Source organism: Neofelis nebulosa, chromosome 12 (assembly GCF_028018385.1).
Source record: "Neofelis nebulosa isolate mNeoNeb1 chromosome 12, mNeoNeb1.pri, whole genome shotgun sequence".
NCBI classification, from domain to species: Eukaryota; Metazoa; Chordata; class Mammalia; order Carnivora; family Felidae; genus Neofelis; species Neofelis nebulosa.
This window is the reverse complement of record NC_080793.1, coordinates 64,508,747-64,527,651: the sequence shown is the minus strand read 5'-3', so window position 1 is coordinate 64,527,651 and position 18,905 is coordinate 64,508,747. Positions and strand designations below refer to the sequence as shown.

Genomic DNA, 18,905 nt, shown 5'->3' with positions numbered 1-18,905 from the left:
AAATTGATAAGATGTTGACTTGGGCACTTGTATCTCATAGATCCAGAAAAGTTTGGAACCCTTTCCTCCCTCAAAGTTCCCCCAAATACTTGGGTAGGTGTCAATGGCCTTGTGTCCCCTTTGGAGACAGGAAAATTTCTCTCCCCTAAAGCAGCGAATATTGGGGTATATGGAGGTAAAAGGAAGTGTGGAAGGAGAGGGGCTTCATGACATTAAGCCACATTTACTTTAGTTGCATGAGGTATACTCATATTTTAACCAAAAAACCTTTCAACCTTTTGGTTCATCGAAAGCCCTGTTACAGGTGTATTATTTATTTCATTACATTGAAAGAAGGTGATTTTTTTAAAATGAATTCTCTGATGATCTTTGAGAGACTCCTCCCAACACCACACTTTAAAGTGTTATACCCGCTGGCTGACATAAGCTTGGCTTACTCAAATAGTTTTCTACCTCCCCAGCAGAGGGATGGCTAAATTATGTTCAAAAGCAAATAGACCTAAACATTTAAGAGCTTAACAAAAGCTTACTTCTTAATTATAAAATGTTCAAATGGTAAAGATGGGAATGAGAATTTTGTTCCACATATTCCAGGCACCCTTTTATCTTATAAAAGCTGTGCCATGTTGAAGCATGATACCCAAGGTTGTCTTGGGTCATCTCTGTTTTATTCTGACAGTATCCCTGTAGTTTGTCAGGGAGGTCTTTTGTCAGAATTAGATACGGCATACAACATGAACATTCAAAGTCCACCAGCCCTATTTGGAGGAAAGGGAGACCCAGACAATTATGTGTGAGTTATCTTAAAAGGCATGGCTTCTTTCAAGAGGGCTTTCCATAGTATCTTGAAAGGAGTATCAGCCTGTGTGCATTCTCTGATATATATTCAAGGTTGCTTTTTGGATAAAGGTTTTCCTACATTCATATGTATGTGGTTCCTCTCGTGTGTGGATTTTCTGGAGTCAAATGGATTGGTCTTTCAGCCACAATGATTTTCCACAGCTATTATATCAACAGGATTTCCCTCCCTCCCTGAATTCTCTGGTAAATATTTAGGGTTGACTTCTTAGACAATGTTCTAAATTCATTACATTTATAAGATTTCACCACTGTGAATTCTCTGATGTATTCTGAGGTTTGATTTCTGGCCAAAAGGTTTCCCACATTTGTTACACTGAAAAGGTTTCTCTCCTGTATGAATTCTCTGATGATCACTAAGGATTGCCTTCCGGACAAATTTTTTCCCACATTCATTACATTTAAATGGTTTCTCCCCAGTATGAATTCTTTGATGCACTCTAACGGTTGATGTCCGGGCGAAAGTTTTCCCACATTCATTACATTTAAAAGGTTTCTCTCCTGTGTGTGTTTTCTGATGTTGAATGAGATGGTCTTTTCGCCAGAACGATTTTTCACATTCGTTACACTGATATGTTTTCTCACCACTATGTGTTCTCTGATGTATTCTGAGGTTTGACTTCTGACCAAAAGTTTTCCCACATTCATTACACTGAAAGGATTTCTCTCCTGTGTGAATTCTGTGATGATCTCTGAGGGTTGACTTTTGAACAAAAGTTTTCCCACATTCACTACATTTATAAGGCTTCTCTCCTGTATGAATTCTCTGATGTCCCCTGAGGGTTGACTTCTGGACAAATGTTTTCCCACAGTCATTACACTTATAGGGTTTTTCTGCTCTGTGAATTCTCTGATGTGTACTGAGGTGTGACTTCTGGGAGAAGGTTTTTCCACATTCATTACATTCAAATGGTTTCTCTCCTGTGTGAATTCTCTGATGTTGAATGAGATGTCCTTTTTGAAAGAAAGATTTACCACATTCATTACACTTATAGGGTTTTACTTCAGAGTGACTCCGCTGTCGTACTTTGTGGGCTGATATGTGGTAGGATTTCCTATCTTCATGATATTCAAAGGATTTATCCCCAGTTTGTCTTCTGTCATTACATACTAATGAGTTCTCTTCTGTGACAGTTATCTGAGGTTGAGTGAAGTATGACTTCCTGTAGAAATTATTCCCACTTGCATTACATTCATGTTTCACAGCCATGTTGAATTTATTGTATTCCTTGAGAGCTGACTTCTCACAGAAGGATTTCCCACATTGGTTAAGATGAGGGTATTTCTCCCCTGTCCCAGTTCTTTTATAGTTAAAGACAGTTGTTTTTTCATTTTTTCCCCTAAATCCATCATTTTTATAGGATTTTTCTCCTGTGTGAATATTCTTATGTGTAACACAGGCAGCCTCATCATAGATGGTTTTTCCAATTTCATTATATTTAAAAGCTTGCTCCAACGTTTGACACTTTTGACTCTCAGGAGGATTTTCCTTATAACTGAAAGCTTCCCCACTTCTATTATATTCATATAACTTCTCTCCAGTGTGATTTCTCTCAAACTTAATTTTGAAAGACAAATTTTCACATATACTACAGCAATCTGGTTTTTTTGTTGAATAGTTTCTATTATTAATGATAAATTGGGAAATATTTTGCAAATTTACTCCCCATGAGTCATATTTACAGGACATTTTTGTTGAAACAGGAGCTATGTGCAGATTAAACTGTTTTCCCAAAATTTCCTCTTCCTCTCCAGTCAATAGTTTATTATCAATGGATATTACTTCCTGAAAGTGGTTGTCTTTGATTTTCTTGTTCCTCTTGATCAGGTAATCATCTCTGTAATCTTCTAAAATGGAGATAAATTGAAAACATCTTATAAATCTTACATTTCTTATGGCTGGGACACAGACATATAGCTTATATTATATTTCACTTTTTGTTTTTTTTTAAGATTAAATAATTTATTTGTGTGTATATCTTCACTCTGCTTTAAAAAACAATACAGTGAAAATGAGAGAGGAAACTAGTAATAAATACATTTCTTTATTTGGGTTGTAATAAATTGGATTTTCCTACCAGGGTGGAGAATGATAAAATTGAATAGACTTTTACAGGAGTGGTTATTTTAGGGAGCAGAAAAATCAGATAATGGGATGAACCCAACTGGACTATATAAACTTAAGTACAAAAAAAATTAGTATTAATTAAGTAACAAAAAAATTAGGAGATAATGAACACTGATGGGCTAGGCCCGACAGAAGAAGAGTTTGCTTTGAGGAAGTATATTATATAGCCCTACACTATCTAGAGGCCATACTGGTAAAATACTCAATACCCTCCAAGGGGTACAATCTATACTTCCAATTTGATATCCCTTATTTTCATTAAATCCTTCAACATCAAATTAAAATTGAGTACAAGATTCCTCATGATTAAATTAAGAAGTTTACAGCTCAGATTCTAACCATCTTATAAGTTATGGAAATACAAACAAGTGAAAAAAGATGAAAGAAAAATCCATTTTTGCAACTAAATTAGATTCACTGCTCAATTCCTGCTGTGGTACCTTTATCAAAGTTGAATAAGTGTACCTGATCACCTCATCCTAATTTTCCACATTTTTTTTTTAAATTTTTTTTTTCAACGTTTTTTATTTATTTTTGGGACAGAGAGAGACAGAGCATGAACAGGGGAGGGGCAGAGAGAGAGGGAGACACAGAATCGGAAACAGGCTCCAGGCTCCGAGCCATCAGCCCAGAGCCCGACGCGGGGCTCGAACTCAGGGACCGCGAGATCGTGACCTGGCTGAAGTCGGACGCTTAACCGACTGCGCCACCCAGGCGCCCTAATTTTCCACATTTCAATTTGATGTGAGGGGTATACTTTATATATGTATGCAAGTATGTACGCTCTGTGGCCAGTGTGGGGCCTGAACTCCGGACCCCGAGATCAAGAGTCACATGCTCTATTGACTGAACCAGCCAGGTATTCCAAGGGGTACAATTTTATTTTATTTTATTTTATTTATTTATTTTTTTAAATTTAACGTTTATTTATTTTTGAGACAAAGAGAGACAGAACATGAACGGGGGAGGGGCAGAGAGAGAGGGAGACACAGAATCGGAAGCAGGCTCCAGGCTCTGAGCCATCGGCCCAGAGCCCGACGCGGGGCTCGAACTCACGGACCGCAAGATCGTGACCTGAGCTGAAGTCGGACGCTTAACCGACTGAGCCACCCAGGCGCCCCTCCAAGGGGTACAATTTTAAATGGAGTATCATGGAAGGCCTTAACTGCAGAGATGGCACTTAAGAAAGTTCCAAATCATTTATGAATTCTAGATGCTCTTCCTTTGAGGCTTTTATGAGTTGTAAATATCATTTATTTTTGGTTCATCTCTTCACTCTCTTAAGTATGAAACATGATTTACATCTGCATAAAACTTATATGTGCAATTTAACAGTACCGAGTGAACACTGGTGTAATTAGAAACCAGGTCAAGAAACTGAACCCAAAATGGGTCTGCAAAAATCCCTATTTGTCTCTGCCCAGTTACAACTTCTTCATGCTTAAGAGTTCATACTCTCCGAATATTTATATAATTGTTTCCTTGGCTTTCTTTGTAGTTTTACCACCAAAAAATGAATTCCTAAAAATGTAATTGAGTTTTGCATTTCTGACATTTACATAAATGTAACCATACAGGCATACTTATATTGTTTGGTTTCTTTTGCTTAATATTATATAGCTAATTATCCCTTAAGGAATACAACTATTTTTTCATCCTACTGCTGATGTACCCAATTTTAAACAAAAACAAACAATATTGCCACAAATATTGTTTTCTTTATCCTAGAGAATACAATCATGCCTTTCTGTAGGGTATACAGTTAGGAAAGGAATTCCTTGGTTACAAGTTATATAGAACTTTACCATGATTTGATAACATCCTTCTGATAACACAGTGGTTTTACCAATTTACATTTTCCATTAGTGAGTAAGATTCTTTAATATTTCACATCCTCATCAGGACTTGGTTTTGCCAAACTTGTTAATGTCACCTCATACATCTCTCATAACACTTTATATTTTATGTTGCACTCCATGAAAGCTAATGAGACTGAACACATTTTCAAAGATTTAATGGCCATTTGAAAGTTCCTGTTCAGTCTTTCACTTATTTTTTAGTTGGGTTGCCACCTTTTCCTATGTTGACTTATGGAAGTTTTTACATTTTCAGGATACTTATCCTTTCTAGGTTACTTGTACTATATACATATTCTGCTACTCTGTGGCTTGTCTTCTCATCCTTTTAGTGGTATCTTTTACAAACAAAGTTCTTAATTTTAAAGTAGTCAAGTTTATTAATCATTTTCTTTTGATTGGTGCTTTTTGCACCTTTGAGCCTAAAAGAAAAGTCTTGAAATATAAAGGTTTTTATCACCAAACTGACCTTCTGGAGTCTAACCACCCCTACAGAATTCTATCTGCTAGTGCTCAGTAACTCACCTTGGTGGCTCTGGTTTAAGAATTCTTCCTCTAAGAACCAAGGCTCCTCTCCTTGCTCCAATTTGAAGATTACTGCTGGTTTGAAAATACAGTTACCTGTAAACAGGGAACAATGGAGTACTTAGGACAGATGATGAGCTTTTTAGTCTCCAAAAGTGTAAAAAAGATAGAGCTTCAAGAGCTGCATCCTGAAGATCCTGGTTTGGATTTATCATGGAGAGCTGACAAAACGCTCCTTTTATCTTCAAAAGGGCATAGCTAATACTTTTATATTCCTGAATGAAATGCTTAAATAACATTAAAATCTAAATAAAGTATTCATGTGTATTGGTGTATAAAAAGGAAATACTTTCCATGTGGTGTGATGAGGGTAAGTTACACTTATATGCTCACCCACTGAGACCAGGTTGTTGTAGTTCTCCAGCATCACATCTCTATACAGGGTCCTCTGAATTGGACCCATTTGCTGCCACTCCTCCTGGGTGAACTCCACAGTCACATCCTTGAATGACACTGATGCCTGCAACAGTACATTTCTGCTCAATGTGAAGTGTTCATAATTAGGTAACAAAGAAAATACCCCTAAAAACCATTCTTATGTTTACTGTAAAGAGTTTAAAATGAATATAAAGGATGCTTTTTTGAATCTAATTTTAACTTTAATTTTTTGAAATGTTTATTTAAGGGGGGGGGAGGGAGGAGGGGCTCAAAGGGAGGGAGAGAGAGAGAATCCTAAGAACACTGTCAACATAGAACCTGATGTGGCGCTTGAACCCATGAACTGTGAGATCATGACCTGAGCTGAAATCAAGAGTCAGATGCTTAACTGACTGAGCCACCCAGGCACCCTGATAATTTTAAGTTTGTTTCGGAACTACTCAACTAGTAAAAACGTTCAAGAGTTGATGCTCAACTGACTGAGCCGGCCAGGCACCCCTAACTTAATTTTTGTATTTTTATGAGTTCTACACATGTACTATCAATAAGTATATTAGTAAAACTTTTGTCTTAAAAATTTTTAAAGCACAAATGATAAATTTCCTCCAATTTTTATCCCACACCCCAATATACTACCCTGGGTATATTCTAGGGTAGGGGCCAGCAAATTATGACCTGTGGACAAATCCAGCTTGCCACTTTTTTAAATAAGTTTTTATTGCAACATAACCACACACACAGCCAATCATTCTGTACTGTTCATGGTAGCTTTTGTGCTGTAACAGCAGAGCCTAGTACTCCCCTCAGAAACCTTAGGACTATAAAATGTGAAAACATTTACTATCTGACCCATTAGAGGCAAAGTTTGCCAACCATTGGGCTAAACCAGTCCAATTAAAGGAAAGATTAACAGCTTAAAAACAACAACCCCCCCCCCCCCCCAATTAATAGAGAGGGATATATTGTAGATTGAAAATAACAGAATGGAAAAAAAATACACGTAATTATGAGGCAAAAGTAAGTTGGTATGGTTATATTAACATGAAAAAAAATAAAGGTAAGAAAGTATCATAATAACAATTTATGATCCTTTTAACAGAAGATATGAAAATCATAAATTGGTATGCATTTGAAAGCACAGCTTCCAAATACAGTCAATCCTAATTATTCACTGATTCTGTATCTGCAAATTCACCTAAAATTTACTTCTAACCTCAACAGTTATGATTTTGCAGGATTTATGGACACTTGCAGAATGGTTAAAAAAATTTGAGTGCTCAGCACATGTTTTTCCAGCTGGAACTGAACAAGATAATGCTTTGACAAATGTTTTTTTTGCAGTCTATTTAGTGCATTCTTGGCATTTTTGTGCTTTTTCTTAGTGTTTTCACTTTTTAAAATGCTCCCCCACCCCTCCGTAATGCAGAAATGTGGTCTAGTGTTCCCAAGAGCAGGAAGTTTGTGATATGCCTTAGGGAGAAACCAAGTGTGTTAGATAAACTTTGAGAATTAATTATCATGCAGATGGCTGTTAGTTCTTGCTCATGAATCAACAATATATTAAATAAGGTATTTTTAAACAGAAACACACATAAAATAAGACTGCATATTGAATGGTGGACCAAAATGTTGTGACTGGAAACTCACAGGAACTTAACCCTGTACTTCTCCTAGGAACAATGATTCAGTATTTGCTAATTCAGTGCTCATAGTGATTTTATAGAAAATAACCACTGAGAATAGGGAGAATCAACTATGTATAAACAAAAGTTAACAGAAATGTTACAGAGGGATCCATAATTATAACTGGTGATTTCAACACAACTCTCAACTCAGAGGGCAAGCAGAAAAAAACAAAACAAAACAAAAGAGATTTAGGAAGAGATCAGCAACAGCCAAGAGGAAAAATCTGGCCCACTGTTTTTCTTCATTTAAAAAAAAAATTAATCTTTATTTATTTTTGAGAGAGAGAGACAGAGCATGAACAGGGGAGGGGCAGAGAGAGAGGGAGACACAAAATCTGAAGCAGGCTCCAGCTGTAAGCACAGTCTGATGTGGGGCTTGAACTCATGAACCGTGAGATCATGACCTGAGCCCAAAGTTGGATGCTTAACTGACTAAGCCACCAGGTGCCCCTGTTTTCATTTTGTAAATAAAAATTTATTGGAACACAGTCATGTTCATTTGTTATGTTATCTATGGCTGCTATAGCCCTACAACTGTAGAGTTCAGTATTTCTAGGGATCCTATCTCACACAAAGCCTACTATGTGACATTTACAGATAGAATTTGTTGACCACTGACACAGAAGATTTACATGACATAAATAAATTTAAGTAACTGAAACATATAGGATAATCTAATCAAAATATTTTCTGGCGCATTTTGTATATTAAAAATAAAAACAGTAAGTCTCATCAAATTAGAAAAGATTACAAACATATAGTTTGACTTTGGCTTTTAGTTCAGAGATATAGAGAGCTGAAAAGAGCAGCCTTAAAACAAGAGCAAGCTGGGCAGGTTGGAAGTTAAGGTATTTTAAAAAAATCATCAGAGAAATGAAATTGCATAACAAATAATTTGAAATGAGGGGAGAGATAAGCACTGTAGGGAGAATCAGAGCCCACCTGTTTGCTTACTGGACCTTATGCTACCAAACTTCACATAAGATAATAGGAAGATAAAGGTAGAAAAAATTTAACAACCTGCTAAAGACCCATGTGCATAATGTTAGAGTGTGAAGTCCCTGGGGATGTGGTGTGTGTCACAGACATAGTGTGATTTGTACCTTTTTGTGAGATTTTCTCCAGGAACCCAATATGTCAGAGAGGATTGGGGCACAATTAAGAGGAAGTCCCTTTCTGTCCCATGTGATGCTGGCTAGTATAGGGGGAAAAGAGTTATTGTTTAAATCCACTCAGATCCATATTGCTTATTTCCACTACAGAACACTTAATCTGTAAGGGAAAAGTAAATAAAGCACATACCTTGAGGCCACTGATGGTATCTTTTTGCGGTAAGGGAAGAGCAATGGCAGACGCTACCAAAATGTTGCCCAGACCCATATGCCCTATTTTTCCCAAGTAATAAAATGGTGAGATGCAAGTTCTTAGTGCCTAAGACTGAGGTTAAATTAGAAGATGAATCCCACTTCCAGAGAAATGTCATTATTTGACCTGTTTGGAACATACCACTCATAAGGCTATCTTCATTTGACATGACTTAAAGCTCACACACTGCAAACAGCATTTTCTGAGGACATGACATTAATGAAAAAAAAAAGGGATATTGTTTACCATCATAGCTACTTCAGGCAGTTTATTAACAATTAAGGAAAACAGTCTAATTAAAAGCTTAAAGGGAAAAGCTGGAACATGGTATATCCAGAAGGGGCTTTGAAAAGCTCAGACATATCTCTGGGAATCTAGAAGGTGGCACACATCCTCTGGGCTATGTGCATATTCAGGAAAATATCTGAGAAGGTACTAAATTTGCCTCTGATTAACCTTGAGACTCTGTGAAAGAAAAGTGAAAGTGAATACAAAATATCAAGCTACTGTTGAAGGCATATCCCAACATAAGAGCATCTTGGCAAAGACTGGAGACTTACTGGTTACAAATATTTAAGGAAATCATTGTGCAATTGCTGATATTTAGCTAATGGAGTGGAGACTTTAGTGGCCACATATGACAAAGAATATAGGTTGTAAATATTCTGTTCAACAGAGTCACTAAACAAATAGCAGCAGCGGTTGGTGATATTCAGGTGATATATGTATATATACATACCTATTTTAAGATTTTACTTATTTATATATTTTTAATGTTTTTACTTATTTTGAGAGTGCACATGTAAGCAGGGGAGGGGCAGAGAGAAAAGAGAGAGAGAAAATCCCAAACAGGCTCCAGGCTGTCAGTGCAGAGCCTGACACAGGGCTTGATCCCACAAATCATGAGACCATAACCTGAGCTAAAATCAAGAGTTGGATGCTTAACCACCTGAGCCACCCAGGCACCCCTAAGATTTTATTTATTTTTATTTTTATTTTTATTTTATTTATTTTTTTTTTTTGGGACAGAGAGAGACAGAGCATGAACGGGAGAGGGGCAGAGAGAGAGGGAGACACAGAATCGGAAACAGGCTCCAGGCTCTGAGCCATCAGCCCAGAGCCCGACGCGGGGCTCGAACTCACGGACCGCGAGATCGTGACCTGGCTGAAGTCGGACGCTTAACCGACTGCGCCACCCAGGCGCCCCCCTAAGATTTTATTTTTTAAGTACTCTCTCAATCCAACGTGGAGCTCCAACTCACAACCTCAAGATCAAGAATCCCACACTCCACTGACTGAGCCATCCCAGGCACCCTGGCGCATTATATGTTAAATGTCAGGTTTTCCATAAAAATCTGAGACCTACAAATGAAAAAGTATGGCTCATACACAGAAAAAAAGAAAACCCTAAACTATATATGAAACAGTGTAAAACCTGCCTCTGAGGAAGTCCAGACACTGGACTTACTAGACAAAGACTTTCAATAAACTGTTTGAAATATATACAAATAACTAAAGAAATATATACAAATAACTAACTAAATATATATATACAAATATATACAAATAACTAAAGGAAACCACATCTAAAGAACCAAAAGAAAGTATGGTAATGAAGTCTCACCAAATAAAGAATATAAATAAAGAGACAGAAATAATAGATATGTAATGAAAAAGTAAACTAAAATTCTGAAATTTTAGAATTTGAAAATTTGAAACATGAAAGTAAAATAACTGAAGTAAAAAATTCCCTAGAGGTCTCAAAGGGAGATCTGAGCATGCAGAAGAATCAGCCAATTTGAATATAAACCTGCTGAGCTGATACAATCTGAAGATAGTAAAAATGGGGAAAATGAACAAAAAGCCTCAGTTTTTGTGGGACCTGTAGGACACAATCAAACATTTAAACATAGCAACATCCACAAGAGAGGAGTAAAAGGGGAGAGCAGAAGGGGCAGAAAAACAAAGGGTAAATCTTGAAAGCAGCAAAAGGGAAGTGACTTATCACTTCTAAAGATTCCCAAATATGCTTAACAGTTGATGTGTCATCAGAAACCAGAGAGACCAGAAGGCAGTGGTATGACACATTTAAAGTGCTGAAAGGAAAGTCTATCAATCAAGACAGCATTCAGCAAAAATGAAGAAAAAATTACGACAGTCCCAGATAAACAAGGACTAGGAAAATCTGTCAAATTACACATGCCATATAAGAACTATTAATAGAGAAGTCGTTCAGGCTGTAATGAGAATACATTAGATTATAACTCAAATCCACATGAATAAAGAAAACCATATAGGTAGAAGTAACTACACAGGTGCAAATACAAAAGCCACTGTAAGTGTATTTGCTGTATTTATTTTTCTCCTATATGATTTCAAGACAACTGCTTAAAGCAGTAATTAGAAATCTCACACAATGTACACACAATACATAAAATTGTAATTTAGTAAAACCACAAAGCAGAAGGGGCTGGAACTATAGAGGAGTTTTAGTGTATTGTTGAAACTAAGTTGGTATTCATCTGAACAAGACTGTCATAGTTACTAACTGTAATCAACAAGGTAGAAAGTTTTAATAGATTATTGAAATTGGTATTCATCTGAACAAGACTGTCATAAGATGTTAATTGTAATCAATGAGGTAACCATTAATAGGAAAAAATGTAGTAAAGGCACACAAAGTAATTATAATGGTACACTAGGAAATATTGATTCAACATGAAAGAAGTAAAAAAAAAAATGGTGAAGTAGAGAAACAAAAAAGACTTAATCACAGACTGAAAAGAAATGTCTCAATGGATGATTACTTATCAGTAATCACATTAAATGTTAGTAGCTAAATACTTGAATTAAAAGGCAGAGACTGGCAGAATGGATTAAAAAACATAATCCATGGGAATGCAAGCTGGTGCAGCCATTATGGAAAACAGTATGGAGGTTCCTCAAAAAATTAAAAATAGGGGTTGCCTGGGTGGCTCAGTCGGTTAAGCGGCCGACTTTGGCTCAGGTCATGATCTCGCGGTCCGTGAGTTCGAGCCCCGCGTCGGGCTCTGTGCTGACAGCTCAGAGCCTGGAGCCTGTTTCAGATTCTGTGTCTCCCTCTCTCTGACCCTCCCCCGTTCATGCTCTGTCTCTCTCTGTCTCAAAAATAAATAAACGTTAAAAAAAAAAAAAATTAAAAATAGAACTACCCTACGACCCAGCAACTGCACTACTAGGTATTTATCCATGGGATGGATACAGGTGTCCTGCTTCAAAGGGACACATGCACCCCAATGTTTATACAGCACTATCAACAATAGCTAAAGTATGGAAAGAGTCCAAATGTCCATCCATGGATGAATGGATAAAGAGGTGGTATATATATACACAATGGAGTATTACTCGGCAGTCAAAAAGAATGAAATCTTGCCATTTGCAACTATGTGGACGGAACTGGAGGGTATTATGCTAAGTGAAATTAGAGAAAGACATATATCATATGACTTCACTCATATGAGGACTTTAAGATATAAAACAGATGAACATAAGGGAAGAGAAACAAAAATAATATACAAACAGGGAGGGGGACAAAACATAAGAGACTCATAAATATGAAGAACAAACAGAGGGTTACTGGAGGGGTTATAGGACAGGGGATGGGCTAAATGGGTAAGGGGCACTAAGGAATCTACTCCTGAAATCATTGTTGCACTATATGCTAACTAATTTGGACGTAAATTAAAAAAAAATTAAATTAAAAAAACCAAACATTATCCAATTATATCCTATCTGCTAGAGACACTTTACACTTAAAGACACAATAGCTTGAAAGTAAGACTGGTAAAAAATGTACTATGTAATCAGTAACCAACAGAGCCCTGGATTGCCTATAAATAGGATTAGACAAAATAGACTTTCAGACAAAAATGGGAGAGAAAAAGGACATTTATTAGTGGTAAAAGTGTCAACACATGAAGACAATACACCAGTTATAAACATACACATACCTAACAACAGAGCTTCAAAATACTGACAGAATTAAAAAGACAAACAATTCAACAATAACAGTTGGGAGATTTTAATGTTTCACTTTAATAATGAATAGAACTACTAGATAGAAGACCAATATGGGAAAAACACACTTACACAACACTATATCAACTGGACCAAGGCAGATACAAAGATAGTTATCTACAAAGACACTCAGGCCAACACTGGCAGCATACACATTCTTCTCAAGTACATATGGAACACTCTCCAGTATAGATTAAATGTTAGGCCACAAAACAAGTCTCAATACATTTTAAAATATTTATTTTAAGAGAAAGAGAGGATGAGCAGGGGAGGAGCAGAGAGAGAAGGAGAGAGCATCTCGATGGAGGTCTAGATCCCATAAACTGTAAAATTGTAATCTGAGCCAAAATCAAGAGTTGGATGCTTTTCCAACTGAGCCACCTAGGTGCCCCTCAATACATTTTAAAGGTTAAAAACATATAAAATATCTCCTATGACCAAAATAAAATGAAACAAGAAATCAATGAGAAAACTGGACAATTAAAAAATCTGTGAAAATGAAACAACACACTCAAAAAAAACCCCAAAGATCAAAGAATACTCACAAGGGAGTTACAAAATACTCTGAGACAAAATGAAAACACAGCATACACCAAAACTCATGAGATACAGCTAATGCAGTGGTTACAGGGAAATTTATAGCTGTAACACCTACATTTAAAAGAAATCTCAAATCAATAACCTAAGTGTACACCTTAAGAAGGAAAGAAATAATAAAGATTGGAGCAAACAAAAAATAAAGAACAGAAGAACAATAGAATCAACAAAACAAAGCTGGTTCTTTGAAAAATCAACAGAATTGATAAACCTTTAGGTAGACCAAGAAAAAAAGAATACTCAAATTACTAAAATCAGATATAATGGGGGACATTACTACTGACTTTTCAGAAACAAAAAGGACTATCAGAGAGTACTATAAACAACTGTACACCAACAAATTACATAACCGAGAGGAAAAGGACAAATTCCTAGAAACATACAAACTACTAAAGCTGACTCAAAAGGAAACAGAAAATCTGAACAGATCCATAGGATAGGACTGAATTGGTAAATTAAAAACCTCTCAATAAAGAAAAGCTCAGGACCAGATGGCTTTACTGATTAAGTTCAATCAAACATATAAGAATTAATACAAATCTATCTCTAACTCTTCCAGAAATAGAAGAGGGAACATTTCCTAAGTTATTCTATGAATTACTTCACACTAAAGTCAGACTAAGAATTCACAAACTAAAGATAAATATCCTTTATGAATACAGATGTAAAACTCTTCAACAAAATACTAGCAAACAGAATCTAGCAATATATCAAAATGATTACTATACACCATGACCAAGAAGGATTATCCCAGAAATGTAAACATGGCTCACCAAATGAAAATCAATCTATGTAACATACTACAGTAACAGAATGGAGGAAATAAACCATGATCATCTCAGTTGATGCAGAAAAAGTATTTGACAAAATCCAGTATCACTTCATGATAAAAACACTCAACAAACAGGAATAAAAAGGAACTTCCTCAACAAAATAAAAAGCACTTATGGGGCACCTGGCTTGGCTAGCTCAATCAATTGAGGATTTGACTCTTGATCTCAGGGTCTTGAGTTCAAGCCCCACATTGCAGGCAGAATTTACTGGGGAAAAAAAAGCACTTAGGATAAACCCACAGCTAACATCAACACAATTCTAAAATACAGGGTTTCCCTCCAAAAATGAAAAATAAGACAAGGATGTCTGCTGTAACCAATTCTATTTATTTTTTTTTATTAAAATTTTTTTTAATGTTTATTTATTTTTGAGAGAGACAGAGCATGAGCAGGGGAAGGACAGAGAGAGAGGGAGACACTGAATCTGAAGTAGGCTCTATCTAGGCTCTGAGCTGTCAGCACAGAGCCCGACATGGGGCTCAAACTCATGAACCGTGAGATCACGACCTGAGCTAAATTCGGATGCTTAACCAACTGAGCCACCCAAACGCCCCTAAACGATTCTATTTATTATACTGGAAGTTCTAGCCAGAGAAAATAGGCAAGATAAAAAGAAAGACCTCAAAATTAGAAAGGGAAAAAATAAAACCATCTGTAATCACAGACCACATGATCTAATGTATAAATATATGTATTTAAAATATAAACACTAAAGAATCTATTAAAAAAACCTACTAGACCTATAAAATAAATTCAGAACATTTTCAGGATTTAAGATGAACTCAAAAACCATTGTATTGCTATACACTAGCAACGAACAATAAAAAAAAAAAAGCAATTCCATTCACAAGAGAATAAAAAATAAAATATGCATAAATTTAACCAAGAAGGTACACAACTTGTGCACTCAACACTAGCAAATTTTGCTGAATGTATTAAAAAAATCTAAATCGGGGCGCCTGAGTGGCTCAGTCGGTTAAGCATCCGACTTCAGCTCAGGTCATGATCTCACCGTCCAAGAGTTGGAGCCCCGCATCAGGCTCTGTGCTGACAGCTCAGAGCCTGGAGCCTGTTTCGGATTCTGTGTCTCCCTCTCTCTCTGACCCTCCCCCCTTCACACTGTCTCTATCTCAAAAATAAATAAACGTTAAAAAAAATTTTTTTAATCTAAATAAATGGAAGAACATCCTATGCTCATGAATTAGAAGTTTTATTTTTTTAAAAAGTTTTTATTTATTTATTTATTTATTTATTTAATTTCATTTAATTTTTAATTTATATCCAAGTCAGTTAGCATATAGTGCAACAATGATTTCAGGAGTAGATTCCTTAGTGCCCCTTACCCATTTAGCCCATCCCCCCTCCCATGACCCCTCCAGTAACCCTCTGTTTGTTCTCCATATTTGGGAGTCTCTTATGTTTTGTCCCCCTCCCTGTTTTTATATTATTTTTGCTTCCCTTCCCTTATGTTCATCTGTTTTGTATCTTAAAGCCCTCATATGAGTGAGGTCATATGATATTTATCTTTCTCTGACTAATTTCACTTAGCATAATACCCTCCAGTTCCATCCACATAGTTGCAAATGGCAAGATTTCATTCTTTGTGATTGCCGAGTAATACTCCATTGTATATATACACCACAGGAAGATTTAATATTGTTAAGATGGCAATACTTCCCAAAGCAATCTACAGATTCAATGACATCTGTATCAAAACCCCAATGGCTTTGTTTTTCATTCAATGACATCTGTGTCAAAACCCTTGCATAAATATTGATCCTAAAATTTATATGAAATTGCAAGGGACCCTGAATAGTCAAAAAAAAACTTGAAAAAGAAATAAGCTGGAGGAGTTGTACTTCCAGATTTCAAAATTTAACTATGAAAAACAATAATTAAGACAGTGTGGTACTGGCATAAAAACACTTATGGATCCATGCAACAGAATTGAGAGTCCACAAATAAACCCATGCATTGATCACTTAATAGAGAAAGAAGAGTCTTTTCAACAAATGATGCTGGCAAAACAGGATAGCCACATGTAAAAGAAAGAAGTTGGAGTCCTGATACCATATTCAAAAATTACCCCAGAAAGGAGTGAAGACCTAAATCTAAGAGCTTAAGCTATGAAACTCTTAGAAGAAGTCAGGGGTAAACATTCATGACCTTGGATTTGGCAATACTTTCCTGAATATTACACCAAAAGCAAAAGAAAATTGAGAAAAATAAACTGGACTTAAATCAAAATTAAAAACTTGTTCACTGAAGAACACTATCAAGATAGTGAAAAGAAAATCCACAGAATGGGAGGCAATATTCATAAATTACATAACTAATAAACATCTAGTAGCCAAAATACATAAAGAACTCTTATATCTGAACTAAAGGACAATCTAATTAAAAAATGGGCAAAGAATTTGAACAAACATTTCCTTAAAGAAGACACACAAATGGTCAATAACCACATGAAAAGATGCTCAATGTTATTGTCAGGAAAATGCAAATCAAAACTTAAAACACCAATAAAGGGGAGCTGGGTGTCTCAGTCAATAGAGCATTTGACTCTTGATTTTGGTTCAGATCATGATCCCAGGGTCATGGGATTAAGCCCTGTGTTGGACTTCACACTAAGCATGGAAACTGCTTGGGATTCTGTCTTTCTCTCTCTCTCCCTGGCTCATGCTCACTCTCTAAAATAAAACAAACAACAAAAAACTCCAGTGACATACTACTTCATAATCACTAAGATGGCCATAATTTAAAAAAAGAAAAGGAAAATAATAAGTAGTGGTGACAATGTGGAGAAATTGGAACCCTAATACACTGTCAATGTAAATGCAAAATGGTATAGTTGTGGAAAACAGTTTGGCAGTTCCTGAATAACACAAATGTAGTGCTAACATATAACCTTGTCACTCCACTTCTATATTTATTCCACAAAGAAATGAAAAACAGGTGGGGCACCTGGGTGGCTCAGTCAGTTAAGGATCTGACTTTGTGCTCAGGTCATGATCTCACAGTCTGTGAGTTTGAGCCCCACATCAGGCTCTGTGCTGACAGCTCAGAGCCTGGAGCCTGCTTCAGATTCGGTGTCTGTCTCTCTGCCCTTCCCCAACTTGTGCTCTCTTTCTCTCTCTCAAAAATAAATAAAACATTAAAAAATTTTTAAAAAGAAATGAAAAACCGGTGTTCACACAAAAACTTGTATGTATATGTGTGTATACATATATTTTGTATATATGTACATATGTCTTGAATGTTAATAGCAGCAGTATTCACAACAGCCAAAAGATAGAAACAATCCAAATGTCCATCAGCTGAATGGATAAACAAAATGTGGTACAGCCTTACCTTGAAACTTTAAAAATATGCTAAGTGAAAGAAACAGTCACAAAGTCCATACATCACACAATTCATTTATTTAAAATGTTCAGACTAGACACATCTATAGAGACAAAACATGGATTAGTGGTTGCTTTTGGCTGGGGTAGGGCATGTTGGGATAGGGGGATGATAACTTATGGTACAGAATTTTTTAGGTGATGAAAATACTCTAAAAATTGATTGTGGTGATGAGTGCACAACAGTGAATATACTAAAAAAAAAAAAAAAAAAAAAAAAAAACCAACACTGATGGGAGCCTGGGTGGCTCACTCAGTTAAGCATCCCAACTCTTGATTTCAGCTCAGGTCATGATCTCCCAGTTTGTTTAGATTGAGCACTGTGACAGGCTCTATGCTGACAGAGTAGAACCTGCTTGGGATTGTCTCTATCACTCTTACTTTGCCCTCCCCTGCTCATGATCTCTCTCTCTCTCAAAATAAATAAACACTTTCAAAAATAAAAAAATAAACACACTGAATTGTATACTTTAAATGTATGAATTGTATGGTATGTGAATTATATGTCCGTAAAGCTAAAAAAAGGACACTAAAAATAGGATTATTTAGATTTTCTAATATCTATTAAAGAAACTGAATTTATAATTAAAAACCAGCTACAAATAACTCCAAGGCCATGTTGCTTTATCAGTATATTTTCCCAAACATTTAAGGAAGAATTAACAGCAATCTTAAACTCTTCCAGAGAACCGAAAATAAGGACTCACTTCACAACTCACTTTATGGGAGCATAATATTGATGCCAAAACCTGACCAGCACAGTACATAAAATGAAAATTTCAGGCCAATTATCTCTCCATTAATGCACATTCAAAAATACTAACTGAAATACTAACAAACTGAATCCAGAGACATATTAAAGGAGAATATTTTATGACCAGGTAGGAATTATGTCAGGAATCCAAGATTAAACATTGATAAATCAATCAGTCAATATAATTCATCCCTATAACAGAATAAAGGAAGAAAACTGTATTATTATCTCACTAGATGTAGAAAAAGCATTTCACAAATTTAATATCTATGTATGATTAAAAACTCTCAGGAAACTAAAAACAGAAAGAGAACTTCCTTATTCTAACAAAGGGTGTGTGTAAAAATCCTGTTAAACCCAGACTCAACAGTGAAATATTGAATACTTTCTCCTCCCTCAGTTGAGGTGT

At 36.0% G+C, this 18,905-nt stretch overlaps 1 protein-coding gene across 1 annotated transcript in view; it reads right to left on the bottom strand.

Moving 5' to 3' along the window:
• Positions 1 to 332: 332 nt before the first annotated feature.
• The window catches only part of ZNF510 (zinc finger protein 510), a 34,625-nt gene continuing 16,052 nt past the window's right edge, over positions 333 to 18,905 (bottom strand). The window contains exons 4-6 of the mRNA XM_058695444.1: positions 5,761 to 5,887; positions 5,368 to 5,463; positions 333 to 2,706 (exon numbers count right to left, since the gene is read on the bottom strand). Coding sequence (XP_058551427.1) covers positions 1,094 to 2,706; positions 5,368 to 5,463; positions 5,761 to 5,887 — 1,836 coding nt within the window. The 3' untranslated portion in view covers positions 333 to 1,093. The remainder of the gene's footprint in view (positions 2,707 to 5,367; positions 5,464 to 5,760; positions 5,888 to 18,905) is intronic.